The 16,844-nt window shown below is 43.7% G+C and overlaps 1 protein-coding gene across 1 annotated transcript in view; it reads right to left on the reverse strand.

Annotated features, from left to right (window-relative positions):
- Window positions 1–6,160: 6,160 nt before the first annotated feature.
- Window positions 6,161–16,844, reverse strand: part of SLC1A1 (solute carrier family 1 (neuronal/epithelial high affinity glutamate transporter, system Xag), member 1) — an 87,142-nt gene continuing 76,458 nt past the window's right edge. Inside the window, exons 14-15 of the mRNA XM_015407462.1 lie at window positions 10,415–10,549; window positions 6,161–6,967 (exon numbers count right to left, since the gene is read on the reverse strand). Of these exons, the coding sequence (XP_015262948.1) occupies window positions 6,721–6,967; window positions 10,415–10,549 (382 nt within the window). The 3' untranslated portion in view covers window positions 6,161–6,720. The remainder of the gene's footprint in view (window positions 6,968–10,414; window positions 10,550–16,844) is intronic.

Raw genomic sequence — 16,844 nt, forward strand, 5'->3', positions numbered from 1 at the left:
CCTTCCATATACTTAAAACGAGCAGTCACGTCCCCCCTCAGCATCCTCTTCTCCAGACTGAGCATTCCCAAGTCCCTCAGCCTTTTCTCATAGGGCTCGGTCTCCAGTCCTGTAATCATCTTCATTACTCTCTTCTGTACCTGCTCCATTCTGTCCACATCCCTTTTTAAAGTGAGGTGTCCAGAACTGCAGACATTGTGGTACTGCAGGACTAAAACATCATGATTTGGATGTTATGCCTCTGTTGATACATGCCAAAATTGGATTGGCATTTTTTGCAGCTGCATTACCGTGACCGCTCATATTTAGCTTACAATCCACTTGTACCCTAAGATCTTGTTCACATGTACTGCTACCTAGAAGTGTGTCCCCCATCCAGTATGTGGGCTTCTCATTTTTGTTATCCAGCTGTAGAACTCTGCACTTATCCTTGTGTCTTATTCACATCTGCCCACTTTTCCAATGTGTTCAGATCTCGTTGAATTCTTCTTCATGATGATGTCACTTCTAGTGTATGCTGGAAGTGATGTCACCACATTGCTGGTGACATCGCCTGGGCCTCCCTCCTGCTCCTGATAACCCCCCCCCCTGTCCCCAGCAATTGCTGGGACGAACCTGGCAGCCCTATACTACACAGAGTCAAGGTCAGAAACCCATTTTGTTCAAAGATGGAGGCTATAACTAGGTCAATTAATGACCAAAAAAGTACTGGATTAACACCCTCCCCCTCACTGATTGCCCCTTTTCTGAGCTGGATTAAGCATCTGCTCTGGCTGTGGTCCACCTTGGGCCTTCCTCCATTTGTGGCATCCATCCTGTCACTCCCAGTTGGGTAGACGCAGGGGTGAAAACTAGTCAGAGGGTCAAAAATACTGATTTTACTGGCCAAAATTCCAAAAAAACTGACCAAATACTGACAAAAAACTGACAAATTATTGAACTATTTAATGTCAGACTACTGATAAGCTAGTGTTTTAAATGTAAAACTAGGACTTTATTAAAAATTATTATTACCTGGCCTCCACTATCCCCATAGCCAGCCCTATAGTTAGATGTGACCCAGATAAAAGGATTGCACACCTTTTAATTGAATGGTTTTATGAATAGAGGACAACAATTTCATTATTGTACAAAATTTAAGGGAAAAAAGATTCCCTTTAAAAATAATCACATACTGCAGATAATAAAACAGCAAAAACATATTAAAAACCAAACATAAAGTAATAATTATGACAACAAAACATAATTACTGTAAGGTAAGTCTTGTCTTTGTTTTTACTTTATCTGTGGTTTTTTGATGAAAAAATGAACCGGACCGAGCTCTGTCATCCCTGGTGGAGGCCATGTCGGGCTGGGCATTGGAACACCGTAGAATGATTGGCATCTGGATTGGGGCGGATTGGCAGTGATGTTACTGTTGGACCTGTGCGTGGCGTTTGACACAGTTGACCATCAGTTACTGATCAATTACTGATCCACCGCCTTGCTGACACTGGAGTCCAAGGGCCTGCCTTGCAATGGCTGGCTTCCTTCCTTCAGGGTCGGGGACAAAGGGTGGTGCTAGGGGAGCAGCTATTCCAAAGGAACCCACGGATTTGTGGAGTGATGCAAGAGGCAGTGCTGACCCCAATGTTATTTAACATCTATATGCACCCCCTTGCCCAGATTGCCTGGAGGCATGGGCTGGGATGTCACCAGTATGCAGATGACACCCAACTCTATCTGTTGTTGGGCAGCCAGTCTGACTCTACACTGGAAGATCTGGACTGGGTGTTGCAAGCTGTGGCTGGTTGGCTCAGACAGAGCCAACTGAAATTGAATCCGACGAAGACGGAGGTGCTGTACTTGAACCAGGGTGGCCCAAGGGTAGGGATCCTACTTCCGACCTTCAATGAGGCGCCATTGGTGCCAGTGCCAGAGGTTAGGAGCTTGGGAGTGCTCCTGGATGCCTCATTAATAATGGAGGCCCAAGTAGCAGCCACTGCCAAATCAGCCTTTTACCACCTCTGGCTGATTAGGCAGTTGGTTCCCTTCCTCGAATGCAACGACTTGGCGACAGTGATCCATGTGATGGTCACCTCGAGACTGGACTACTGTAATGCTCTCTACATGGGGCTACCCTTGATCCAAATCCAGAAGCTACAGCTAGCATAAAATGCTGCAGCCAGGCTTCTGATAGGCTTCCCTATGCGGGAGCACATCCAGCCTGTGCTGAAAGCACTGCACTGGCTGCTGATAGCATACTGAATTTGCTTCAAGGTGCTGGTTCTTATCTTTAAAGCCCTTTATGGTCAGGGGCCCACATACCTGAGGGAATGCCTTTCCCCACACGTTTCCCATAGAGCACTGCACTCAGGGTCACAAAACTGATTGGCCTCCCAGGTCCTAAAAATGCCAGGCTGGCCACAACCAGGGCCAGGGCCTTCTCAGTGGTGGCTTCATACTGGTGGACCTTTTACAGTTCCGCAGGGCCTGCAAGATGGAGCTCTTCCACCAGGCCTTTGACTAAGGAGCCGCACCAAATAACATCAAATAACTTAGAAGTGACAGTACCACCAGCCACCAATATAGATAATCTGATTACAACACTAGTATTGGTTCTGCCTTCTGTAAGCATTGTTATAAGTGCCTGATCACTTACTAGCACTTTATGATGTTGTAGTTTTATTATTTGCTTTAAGATTGTATATAATTTGTTATCTATATGTTTAATCTCTTTGTAAGCCGCCCTGAGCCCGCTCCGGCAGGGAGGGCAGGGTATAAATCGAATAAATAAATAAATAAAGTTATTCACAAACGCTTTTGTTTCTCAAGAGTTTTCTGCACTGCATCCACAAGCATTTTTTCCCTTGTCCACTTCTTCCATTGCTTTCTCAACTCCTTTTGGCATGAGCTGTGCCATGTTGAATCCCACAATATCCATCACCTCTACTTTCATTGTCTCATGTTTTAAGAGGTTAATTATGTTTTTATACTTTGTGGAAGATTTCACCAAATCACTTTTAAAAGGTAAAGGTTCCCTTGCTCGAAAGTCCGACTCTAGGGTTGCGGTGCTCATCTCCGTTTCAAAGCTGAAGAGCCAGCGCTGCCCGAAGACGTTTCCGTGGTCATGTGGCCGGCATGACTAAACACCAAGGCGTACGGAACGCTGGTACCTTCCCACCGAAGTGGTGCCTATTTATCTACTTGCAGTTTCTTGCTTTCGAACTGCTAGGTTGGCAGGAGCTGGAACTAGAGATGGGAGCTCACTCCATCATGCGGCACACTCGGGTCTCGAACTGCTGAACTACTGACCTTCCACAGCCTGCAGTTCAGCGTCTTAACCACTTGAGCCACCGCAGCTCCAAAATCACTTTTACTCTTAGGGGAATGGAAAAACACAAACTGCATTCACAAAAATCAAATAAATACTGACTGGACTGACCATTTTTTTAAAAATTGACAAACTACTGACTAAGATGAAAAAACTGACTTTTACTGATTTTACTGACCGGTAGATGTTAGGTTGGTGCTGCCTGTTGTGCCAGGGCCAGGCTGTCCTGGGGTGGGGCTATTCTTGGCTGGCACTACTGCTATTGCATTGGCTGATGATGTCACTGGCCTTGCCTGGCTGGGACATCTTTGCAAAGAGTCCTGAGGCCTGCTCCATCTTGCCAGCACTGTCCCTGCTCCCCCTCTTCTTATTGGCAGCTCCTTGCTCAAGTGGGTCCTGACTTCTTCTTCCCCCTCAGCAGCATCTCAGGGTCTTGGGGTAGGGTTGCCATGTCCTGCTCCTGCCCGGTTGAGTCAGGGGTTAGCACTAGGAGCGTGGTCAGTCTGGGGGGGCTGGTACTCCAGGATGAGGACCGGGACCCCCTGCCGGCGGCCAGGTAAGACCTAGCAACCCTATTTTAAGCACGGACGTCAGTTTGCCCCATAGCGCTCAAGTATACCAGAAAGAGAATCAGTATGGGTCACCCCAGGCTACCACATTAAATAGCTGTCTATGTCCTGAAGTGACTGGAGGTAATGCTAAATCCCTAACTTGCCTAAGAGATCTGTTAAAACAGTCCAATAAGCTAGTAATATGCATATATTTACAGCATTAATTTATGCAGTTATTCCAGGCTTAAATCCATTAACTCTTCATCAGATTGCACTGTAATGCTGCTGCTTCATGTGTAAGATATAGAATGAATGCTTGGATTCCCTAGAACCAAAGAGAATCCTGGATAGGGAGGTCTTTCTCCTGAGCCTCCCTTATTTTCAACATGTGAGCGAAGCACTTCTCTCTTCATCTTTCATTTACAAGCCTCAGGGTTCGTTTACCAGCTTTTTAGATGGTCCATGGAGGGTTTATATGGGTGAGTCTATTATATTCAACAAACTTAGAAAGTAAATAACGAACAAAAAAAAGTTTTAGAGACAATCATTTTGGAGGGTTCTCACTGCATTTAACAGGAGTACACCTTTAAAACAAGAATATGAGTTTGCAAGCATTCACATGGCTGTTATTCTTCTAACTTCAGAACTAAATCTGAGGAGCAAAAGGCTGCCTAATGTGTCTGTTGTTGATGTGAATAGGTTGTACATAGGATGACCAAACCATGTATTGACATGAAAGGAAACATGTACACTGAAGAATGAATCGGTTAAAACACAAGCAGTAAAGAAAGGGTACACCCAGGAGATTACAGACATTTCCCCTTCTCTAGTGTAACAAAGCTCTAGAATAAAAAACAACTGTGCACGAGAGAAATGACTGATTTACACTGTACATCCCTTTATTTTATAGAAACATATCAACACTTGTACTTCATATGCACGCTGCATTTATAACTTATTATATTTAAATACATGTAATGCCACTCACTCAATTAAGGTGCAATTTATAAAAAGCTACACTAAAATGTGAGTTCTTTTCAGTTATCTTTGGCACAGATCCTGGCTTATTTATTGAATACAAAAACATAGGACTGAATTTGTCTAACACTACATAAATTTATGTACTTCTTGATAGTAATTAAGTGCAATTTGTTTTGCTTTAACATAAGCTTATTTACAAATAAAGATCTCTGAATTTCAGTATAGTCAGATGGCTAACAAGTGATGTGCAATGCAAAATAAGTTTATACTTTGTAGTAATTTTTGTCACAAAGGAGAAGGAATACGCACCATGAATATACCTGATGTAGGCATTGGAAAAACATTTTACATTATGGAATGTTTTAATGAAAGTGCCATTTCTTGTGGCCAATATGAGAACATGTCTCTATTGCAGTATGCAAAAGATGACTATTAATTCACCATTCAGGGGGCATATGCTGGTAGAACACTTTAATAAGTGGAGATTTCATTGACCCTAAAATTTTTGTTATTTGCCTTGAGGCCCAACATTTTTTTTGCCACTGCAAGCTTTCAGGTTCAGTCACAGAATTAAATCAAGGAGCAAGCAAACTGACAATTCACTAGCCACTACAACAGTATTTTTAAAAAGCATAAAATGCCTGCAAGACATGCTGTGAATAAACTCTGCAGTCTATTTTTATCTTTTTGACCTTAGTTTATTCTGTGGCTGCTAAATATTGCATTGGAATAAAATATTGGTAGCTTATTTCTTGCCAGTTCGAATGAAGAATAAGATATGAAGACACTGTCAAAAATTTCAATTTGCAGCAAAGCTCTTGTGATTATCTTAGCCTTTGAACTCCAGCTATGTCTTCTGGGTACAATTTAAGATGGAAAAGAACATATAATTAATATAAGTTCTTAAGAGATCATTTTCAGTTTCCATAAGCATGTTTAAACACACACACACACACAAACTTTTAAAAAGTTAACACTTAGCACAGGTCTATTCTTATCGCTTTTTTCTTATTTGATGTTTCATTAGCTACAGGAATAAACATTTGGCACAGGATCAATTTGTAGAGCTGTGTCTGAGATGCAATTAAAATAAGGAAGGTGAAGAGGTTTATTTCTTTCAAAAAAAAAAAAATTCCATGCACAAACTAGCAGCTTGGAAGATGTAAAATACTGCACTTTCCCTCAGAAAACAGCACATCCTTCCCTATGTTATATCAGCATGCTAATTGCAAGCAGGCATCCAGAAACCTCAGTAACATGAAACTTATAATAAAATCTTTACACAATCTGTCTTTTTCTGCCCACAGTGGTCAAATGCTGGGAAAACTATGAGGGAGGAAATCTGTGAAGTCTCTGTATCAAAAGAACACACTTCTTAGATTGCTAAATGGTCTTAATGTGTGATGATGCCTTTCAGAGATCCTCTATGCAAGTAGGGCCTGGGTAAACTAAATCTGTTACACTGTAGGACGTCAGTGATGCGGATCCCCTGACACTATGCATTTGTCTGAGAGCACATCTGTGCTGAGAATATACCTATTTTTCTGCATTGGGGCTCCCGTAGAAATCACCACAGCTTAAAGCATGTTGGCTGTTGCCTCACCAGAAAATGATGGGGAAGGAACAGCAGTCATATTCCCAGTTGTAGAGAAATATATAATATAGGTAGCTTGCAAAATATAAGGAGCAGAATGGCTGTGCTGTAGCAGATTTCAGGAGTGGGGTTAGTGAGAGAGGGAATGTGCCCCCCTCGGTGTGCCTGTAGGAACACAGGCAGAGGAGAAAGTACAGCAGGTGAGAGGCCCAGCATATGATGCAGCAGAGGGGCTCCTAGGTCCTTCTATCCAGTGTTGCTCCTCTGTTAGTCTATCAGCTTCAGAACTGGGATGTCTGGGTGAATGATACAGTGTCGGATTTATCAACAGCGAAAGCACCATTCACATAGGATTTCTTGGTCTCTGTTTCCTCACAGTCAAGCGTTGCAGTTTCCAAGGCAAAAGGATTTGCTATGTTGACTTCTGAAGTGACGTCCATCTGCTCCAGTTCGTTTTTGGAGAGCTTCTCCACAATTCCAGTTCCAAAGGCATCACCAAGAACATTCACCATTGTTCTGAATCGATCCCTACAGAAGAAACATATTGGAGTCACATAGGGCAAGCTGACTGGTAGGGTTGCCAGGTCTGGGTTGGAAAATACCTGGAGACTTTGGGGGTGGATCCAGGAGAGGGTGGGGTTTGGGGAAGGGAGGGGCCTCAGCTCGGTACAATGCCGTAGAGTCCACCCTTCAAAGCAGCCATTTTCTCCAGGGGAGTGATCTGTCAGCTGGAGATCAGTTGTAAAAGCAGGAGAGACTCAAGGCCCCACCTGGAGACTGGCAACACTACTGACTGGCTTCAGTCTATTTATATCAAAACAAACATCAGCACTTGGTTTCACGACCATCAGTTTCTACAAAGTGCTACATTGGTATGCATAGTAGAGTGCAATCCTAATTAGAGTTACACCTTTATGTATGCCCATTGACTTGGATTGACTTAGAAGACTGTAACCCTGCTTAAGAGGAATCTCCTTGTAATGAAAGGTACGGTACTAGAATCGAAACTGATGACAGACATATTCAAAATGTGTTCTCAAAATTTGATTTTTAAATGCCATATTTTCAACTTTGTAAATCAGTTTTTTAAAAGTCTATCTCAGCCTTTAGAATTTGGGTGTGAGATCACACTTTGGTCTAAAGATGTGAATTTTGACTAAACATTGGTTTCTGAAACCTAGTTACAAATCACAAATTTTTAAATGTTGATTTATTTGGATTTGTAGGCAAAATTTCACTTTGGCGCTACATATTGCACCAAACCCTGTGTTCACACAGGACTTTTTAGAATAATGGAGATTTCAAGATAGCAGTACTGGCTGAATCCAACCCAATTCACATGCTTGCCTTCCATTGGATCAAGCAGTTTTTGAAGATACTTTAACCATGCATGGCCAAGTTGCAATTTATCTTGTTTTATTTCTGGTTGTACATTGCCCAGAGCCCTGCAGTAGCAGGGGTGGGGCGATTCAGTACTACTACTACTACTACTACTACTACTACTACTACTACTACTACTACTACTACTACGCAGTATAGGACTGCAGGAGCTAGAGGGTCAGTGGGACTGGCTACAGTTTAAAGCCAGGTTGTTTGCCTCTTCTGCACCAATCTCCTTGTTTGTTTGTTTGTTAAAAAATACTTCATTTCATGAGTGGCACAGGGGCATTCAGCTTTCCACATTCTGAGTGACTGTGAGTGATGTAATTTTTCCAGGGTTAAGATTACAGTCGTTAGGTAATCTACATGGCACCATGATGTGACCCATCCAGTGAAGAAATCAATAGCCTATCTCATGACTCTGGGGGTGTAGAAATAACATACCACTTGCTTCTTGGGGGAAAAATAACTACCCATTTTCCAAATAAATGCACTTGATGAGACTGCAAATATAAATTAGCACTTAAAACATACTCCTACTTTGTAATTCTTTCATCATTTAATGTGGCATGTTTAAATGCTTTCAATGCTTTTGCTTTGTTATCAGGTTTATTTCAGCTCTGTCTCAGATTTCTGCTTGTTTTCAGATGTATGCAATCCAAACCCTATTGCACTGTTTACTGGATGATCCATCCTGTTGGCTGTATTCGATTTGCACTATATAATCTACCCTGTGTCTCAGTGAGAAAGGCAGACTATAAATGATGTAAATAATAAAAAAGGGATTGTGATAACATTGAACTCATTACTGACTGTATATTACTGAATGTATTTAGCCTTGTCTATGCAAACCATGAGTCTTGGATCTTTGGAATTAAATAACGTGACACCTGTTAATATTGTTAGTTGGAGCTGTTACTGAATGCCAAGGTAGCATTAAATGGCTGTGAAATCTCTAACCCTGTGTTAACAGAAGTTCTTCTTTCTGAAATGCACTGATGTTAGTACACTGATTATATTCATTCGGTAGCTAAGTTCAGTGTTGCTGCATGTGTACTGTACAGTTAATAAATACCTATAAAATGGAATAGGTTCTTGTGCAATTATATACTGAGCTCATCCACAATTTCAACCATGTAAGTGCTGTGTTTCTGAATGACAGTGTGAAAATGCCTGTGCCAATAAAGCCAATGTTTCTGAAATGTTCTGCTCATTCATTTCCCCCACAAGAGAAGGTACCCATTAAAAAAGAATAGACACTTCATGCAGTGCAATTGTACCCATATCTGTTCAAAAGTAAGCTCCACTGAATTTAAGGGAGGTTTCTCCGTGGTAATTATGCTTAGCATTGCAGTTTGAATCAAAAGGTCTCCAATTACATGGAATGAAAAACAAGTCAAAAGTTATGGGCCTAGACAAGGCAGGTCTTGATAAGAAACTGTGTGTGTTGGATATTATAATCTTGGAACTCTGATGCTCCCAGTAAACTGTCAGTACCTATTCACTAGCAGTCCTGCTTACATGCTTCTACTCTTCTATAGACATGGAAGAAAAGAGACTGTTCTCAGAAAATTTCCACCTTGGTCAGCACCCAAAGATGTGAACTCAGAATTCTGCGCCAACCCAGTAAAACCATGCAAATTAAGCATAAAGCTATGCAAGGCAATGAAGTCCCCTCTCCTTCTGGCTTTTTTCCTAGCCTTTAGGGCTGCCCACCAGCTTTGGAATTTCCTGGAGATTTAGGGGGTATACCTGTGGAATGCAGGGAGGGGAGAAGGGAGCTCAACAGGTATGTGTTGCTGTACAGTCTGCCCTTCAGTTTGGTGTAGTGGATAAGTGTGCGGACTCTAATCTGGGAGAACCGGGTTTGATTCCCCACTCCTCCACTTGCACCTGCTGATGTGACCTTGGGTCAGTCACAAGCTCTGGCACAGCTGTCCTTGAAAAAGAGCAGTTTGTGTCAGAGTTCTCTCAGCCCAACCCACCTCACGGGGTGTCTGTTGTGGGGAGGGGAAGGGAGAGTAGTTTGTAAGCCGCTCTGAGACACCTTTGGGTAGTGAAGGGCAGGGTATAAATCCAATCTCTTCTTCTTCTTCTTCTCAAATCTGCAGTTTCCTCTAGGGAAACTGATTTCTGTAGAGTGGAGACCAGTCGTAATTCTGTGACTCCAGACCACACCTTGGGGTTGGTAACCTTACTAGCCTATGCTGTGCATAACTTCTTAGGTTGTTATCTTCACCTGAGCCTTACAATGACATGGTTCCCAATACTATTGTATATTTGATTTGTCTTCTAAATTCTTTCTTAGACTATCTGGCATTCATACTTGCTTCAAAAGGCAAGATAAAGGCTGAGATGAGCTCCTTACATCCACATATGAAAATGCCCTTCATTAAAATAGTTATACTTTCAAATTTGCCTTCTCCTGGACTCCTGAAAACCCACAGGGATGGGCTAATGAGTAGTCATAGATCTTGGGACTATTTCTTGCATATTTCAACACAAATTAAAATATGTACAGTTGTGAATGCTGGTTTGAATCGCACCTACAATTTCTGCAGGCGGAAGTACTCCCACTCAGGATTAGCAACTTACAAAAGCCAGTCCACGGCTATGATGAGGGTAACATCTTCAGCAGGCAGGCCGACTGCACTCAGCACGATCACCATGGTAACCAGTCCAGCCTGGGGTACTCCTGCAGCTCCAACGCTAGCTGCCGTAGCTGTTACGCTACATCCAAAGCAAGCCAACAAGAAGACATTACACATGTTTCTACCTCCATTCATGGAAACACTTCCTGAGGTTTTTAAAGGAAAGAAAGTTGTTTAAAAATGTCTCCAGCTGTTCCAAGTCATATACTTCACTGGGAACTCCACCTGCACAGTATTTCAGAGTTCAAAAACTCAGCACCTTTCCAGGGGGCACATTACTTCTCTGTTAAACAAACTGTAATAATAATTTGTTTTGCAACATAAAATTATGCTAAGGTAGCTCTGGAAGGCAAAAATTAAGACATCTAGAAACGGGAGTTTCAGTGGTGAAAAGGCAAAATTCATGGCAAGGCTTGGAGCCCTGGGTTTTTTTTTTATGTGTACAAGTGTCAGCTAAGCTGCCAAAAGTATGGTGTCTGTATCTCTTTGCTGTCCATTCCTTCCCTTGCGCTTAATTGCCTCTTCGCTGCAACACATATCTCTCAAGGCCACTGGAGGAGTTGATGTGTCTAGTATTCGTGGGAAGCTTCTCACCTACCCTGCTTCTGCAGCTGTTAGTTCTCAGCCAAATGCCCGCGTGCGGGAACCCATCTAATTGGGTACTATGTGTGTGGGGGTGTATACGAATGCCCTATATCCTATTATGCGCATAGGTAACCCGCCATTCCTAACAGTGTTCATGTTACTGCATCTATGGCTTTTCAATAAAAGTAAAACCTTCCTGGAAGCGTGTATTTCGTTGTTTTGCTGTGGATCCTGACAAGAAGATTCAATGGGAAATTAGCACTGTATTTTTTTACTATAAAGAGGTACATTTGTCTGCACTGCTTCTATTTATTACATTTTACCTTGCCTTTCCCTCTCATGGATTGCTGTCTTGGCGCAGTGAGGGGGCTTGCGTGGTTCGATGAGACTACGGGCTATGCCGTGCAGGGTCACCCTGGATGGACAGGCCACAGAGGAGAACTCAGACAAAACACAATTCACTGGAGAAGGAAATGGCAACCCACTCCAGTATTTTGCCAAGAAAACCCCACGAACAGTAACAAAAGGCTAAAAGATATGACGCCGGAAGATGAGCCTCTCAGGTCAGAAGGTGTCCAATATGCTACTGGGGAAGAGCAGAGGGCAAGTACAAGTAACCCCACAAAGAGTGAAGCGGCTGGGCCAAAGCCGAAAGGATGCTCAGTTGTGGATGTGTCTGATGGTGAAAGGAAAGTCCGATGCTGCAAAGAACAATACTAGTGAACTAAAGTGGGCAGGAATGGGCGAATTTAACTCAGAAGACCATTATATCTACGACTATGGCCAAGAATCCCGTAGAAAAAAATGTTGTGGCCTTTATAGTCAACAAGAGAGTGCGAAAGGCAGTAATGGGATACAATCTCAAAAATGACAGAATGATTTCGGTCCAAATCCAAGGCAAACCATTCAACATCACAGTAATCCAAGACTATGCCCCAACCACTGATGCAGAAGAGGCTGAAGTGGACCGGTTCTATGAAGACCTACAACACCTCCAAGAACTAACACCAAAAAAAGATGCCATCATCATAGGGGACTGGAATGCTAAAGTAGGAAGTCAAAAGGTAACCAGAATAATGGACAAGTTTGGCCTTGGAGAACAAAATGAAGCCGGGCAAAGGCTAACAGAGTTTTGTCAAGAGAACACGCTGGTCATAGCAAACACCCTCTTCTGACAACCTAAGAGATGACTCTACACATGGACCAGTCACCAGATGGGCAACATCGAACTCAGATTGGTTATATAATTTGCAGCCAAAGATGGAGAAACTCCACAGTCATTAAAAACAAGATCTGGAGCTGACTGTGGCTTAGATCATGAGCAACTCATTGCACAATTCAGGTTTAAACTGAAGAAAGTTGTGAAAACCACTAGGCCATTCAGGTTTGACCTACATCACATACCTTATGAATAAACAGTGGAGGTGAAGAATAGGCTTAACGGACTAGATTTGATAGACTGCCTGAAGAACTATAGATGGAGGTTCGTGACATTGTACAGGAGGCAGCAATCAGCACCATCCCAAAGAAAAAGAAATGCAAGAAAGTGAAGTGGCTATCTAATGAGGCTTTACAAATAGATGAGGAAAGAAGGAAAGCAAAAGGCAAAGGTGAAAAGGAAAGATTTATCCAACTGAATGCAGATTTCCAGAGAACAGCAAGGAAAAATACGGAGGCCTTCCTGAATGAACAGTGCAAAATAACAGAGGAAAACAATTGAAGAAGAAGAACAGATTGGATATCCTGCCCTTCACTACCCAAGGGAGTCTCAGAGCAGCTTACAAACTCCTTTCCCTTCCCCTCCCCACAACAGACACCCTGTGAGGTAGGTGGGGCTGAGAGAACTCTGACAGAAACTGCTCTTTTTCAAGAACAGCTGTGCCAGAATTATGGCTTGCCCAAGGTCATCCAGCCAGGTGCAAGTGGAGGAGTGGGGAATCAAACCTGGTTCTCCCATATTAGAGTCTGCACACTTAACCACTACACCAAACTGGCTCTCATTGAATGGGAAGGACTAGAGATCTCTTCAAGAAAGTTGGAGAAATCAAGGGAACAATTTGTGCAAAGCTGGCCATGATAAAGGACAAAAATGGTAGGGACCTAACAGAAGTGATTAGGAGGAGAGGGCAAGAATACACAGAAGAACTGTACAAGAAGGATCTCAATGTTCTTGACAACCACAATAGTGTGATCGCTGACCTCGAGCCAGACATCCTGGAGTGTGAAGTCAAATGGGCCTTAGAAAGCATTACTAACAACAAAGCTAGCAGAGATGACGGTATCCCAGCTGAGCTATTCAAAGTTCTAAAAGATGATGCTGTTAAAGAGCTGCACTCCATATGCCAACAAATTTGGAAAATGCAACAGTAGCCACAGGATTGGAAAAGGTCAGTTTACATTCCAATTCCAAAGAAGGGCAATGCCAAGGAATATTCAAACTATCACACAATTGCACTTATTTCACATGCTAGCAAGGTCATGCTCAAGATCCTACAAACTAGGCTTCAGCAGTACGCAGATAGAGAACTGCCAGAAGTACAAGCTGGGTTTTGAAGAGGTAGAGGAATGAGAGATCAAACTGCCAACATTCGCTGGATTATGGAGAAAGCAAGGGAGTACCAGAAAAACATCTACTTCTGTTTCATTGACTATGCTAAAGCCTTTGATCGTGTAGACCACAACAAACTGTGGGAAGTCGTTAAAGAGACGGGAGTCTCACATATCTCCTGAGAAACCTGTATAAGGGTCAAGAAGCAACAGTTAGAACCAAACATGGAACAACTGATTGGTTTAGAATAGGAAAAAGAGTACGACAAGGATGTATATTGTCACCTTATTTAATATATAGGTAAAAGAGGAGAGCGCAAAAGTTGGCTTGAAACTCAACATCAAAAAAACTAAGATCATGGCATCTGGCCCCATCACTCCTTGGCAAATAGAAGGGGAAGTCATGGAAGCAGTGACAGACTTCACGTTCCTGGGATCCAAGATCACTGCAGACAGTGACAGCAGCCATGAAATTAAAAGACGCTTGCTCCTTGGGAGGAAAGCGATGGCGAACCTAGACATAATAAAAAGTAGAGACATTACACTGCCAACAAAAGTCCATAGTCAAAGCAATGGTATTCCCAGTAGTAATATATGGCTGCAAGAGTTGGACCATAAGGAAGGCCGACCGCTGAAGAATAGACACTTTTGAATTATGGTGCTGGAGAAGACTCTTGAGAGTCCCTTGGACTGCAAGGAGATCAAATCATTCAATCCTAAAGGAAATCAAACCTGTTCCCTGGAAGGCCAGATACTGAAGCTGAAGCTGAAATACTTTGGCCACCAAATGAGAAGGAAGCACTCACTGGAGAAGACCCTGATGCTGGGAAAGACTGAAGGTCAAAGAAGACAGGGACGGCAAAGGATGAGATGGTTAGACAGTGTTACCGATGCAACGGACATGAAATTGAGCAAACTCCAGAGGACAGCGGTAGACAGGGGGGCCTGGCATGATGTGTAATTTATTAGCTGGAACAAAAAAATTTCTTGCAAAATATTGAAGACATGGTACAAAATCCACCTTCAGCAATTTAAAAATGCATAGAAAAAAAACAAAAGTAGTTAGTGGGTTGGATTGCATGAAAACCTTTCTCTATTTGAAAAGAAGGATTTTTCCAGGCTGGATTACTGTGACTTGCTCTACATGGGGCTGCCCTTGAACCTGACATGGAAACTGCAGCTAGTGCAGAATGTGGTGGCGTGCTTGCTGATAGGGACACCTATGTGGGCGCACATTCAGCCAGTGCTCCGCCAACTGCACTGGCTGCCAACAGAGTACTGGATCTGGTTCAAGGTCATGTTGTTGAATTTTAAAGCCTTATGAGGCCTGGGACTAGCATACCTACAGGACCGTCTCTCCCCTATGTGCCCCGGAGAGCCTTGCGCTCTGCTGATCAACATCTACTGGTGGTGCCTGGCCCAAAAGATGTCCACTTAGCCTCAACCAGGGCCAGGGCCTTCTCTGCCCAGGCCCCGGCCTGGTGGATGTGCTCCGATGTGAGATCAGGGCCCTGTGGGACTTGCTACAGTTCCAAAGAGCCTGTAAAATGGAGCTGTTCCACCAGGCCTTCAGTTGAGGTGGCGGGCATTCAGTCCATCTCAGCCTCCCCTGCCCACAGAGTTGCCCATAGAATTGCTCCACCCCTCAGCCTGCAGGAGGCCGTAGGAACTGCCCCGGAAATTTTACCTGGTTCTGCCATCTTGCTCTACTGTTCGCTGTATAATTGCCTGATTGTTTTAACTTGTTTTCATCTGCTTATTTCACTTATTTATATCTAATTCTGTTGTGAGCAGCCCTGAGCCCATTTTGGGATAGGGCAGGATACAAACCCAATAAAATAAAAATAAAATACCAGTTTCTTCTTCCTTCCTAATGCCATTCCTGGGGGGGGGGCATCCCTCCATCCCTCAGAAACAGCGTTTTGGGCTGCAGCAGAAGGGAAAGGGGCAAGAAAGTCCTGCTCCATTGATGGAAATCCCATGGAGATTTATCATGGGAAATCCCAGTGGAGATTTATCACGGGATCCAAGCCAGTGTGAAAACACATGCTATTGTTAAAATATGGCAGGGCAATGATAATGCTATAACTTATTTTATTTATCCGATATATATAAAAGCCCTAATGCGTTGGCACTTTCCAGCTCTCCCACTGACTGTGCTGTGTGCTCCATCAGCCATTGGCCCATCAACTGCCACTCAAGAGTACTTGTGTGCCATTGACTGGCTGCTGGGTCCACTCCTCTTCCCCACCTACTGCCACCTCAGCCACTGCTCCCTGTCAGAATAAACTGCCAAAACGGCTGTCTCACCTGACAAAGACACTTCTGTGTCTGGCTGGCTACTGAAACGACTGTTCCCTGTTCAGGAAGAGGCTTCTACTGCTGCTGCTTCTCCTGCTTGGCTCCTCCAAGACTGGCTGGCTATTGAGGTGAGCCAGCAGCCATCAAATCATTCCTTTCTTCTCCTGCTGTTGAGCTAATTTCCCCCTCGGTAGCTGTTGCTAGGCAACCAAGCGTGGTTCTGTCAGTAAAAACGTGGGGGGAGGAGACCCTTTCCAGGCCTATTTTGACCTTTGTGGGGAACTCATTGGCGCTAGTCCTGACTAGGGTTGACAGCTCTATGTTGGGAAATTCCTGGAGATTTTGTGGTGAGGTCAATGGAAGCCAGAGTTTGGGGAGGGGAGAGGCCTCAGCTGAATAGAATCCCATAGAGTCTGCTGTCCAAAGCAGTTATTTTCTCCAGGGGAGAGAGAGATCTGTTGTCTGGAGTTCAGTTGTGATACCAGGTTATCTTCAGGCTCCACCTGGAGGCTGGCTATCCTAGGCCTGGCAGTGCCCTCTGGGTGAGCTGATGATACCTGACTGGCATGACTTTACAAGGCCTGGCTGCTTGCTCCTGTTCACCAGCAGCAACCCCCCTAGGACAGTCAGTGTGGTGTAGCAGTTAGTGCTTCAGAGCAGGGTCTTCCAGACCCAGGTTATTGCTGTGGAAGCTGGGTGGGTGATTTCGGACCAGTCACAGACTTCAAGCTAACCTACCTTACAGGGTTGTTGTGCAGATCAAAAGGGGAGAGGAGAATGATGTAAGCTGCTTTGGTCCCCACTGCAGAGAAAGACTACTTTTCCTCCCAGGGAACCATTGCTGCCAATCTCCAGGTGAGGACTGGAGATCACTCAGAATTACAACTGCTCTCCAGATGGCAGAGATCAGTTCCCCTGGAGAAAATTGTGGACTCTGTGTC

The sequence above is a fragment of the Gekko japonicus genome, unplaced genomic scaffold, assembly GCF_001447785.1.
Source record: "Gekko japonicus isolate JY-2015 unplaced genomic scaffold, Gekko_japonicus_V1.1 scaffold667, whole genome shotgun sequence".
Taxonomy (NCBI): domain Eukaryota; kingdom Metazoa; phylum Chordata; class Lepidosauria; order Squamata; family Gekkonidae; genus Gekko; species Gekko japonicus.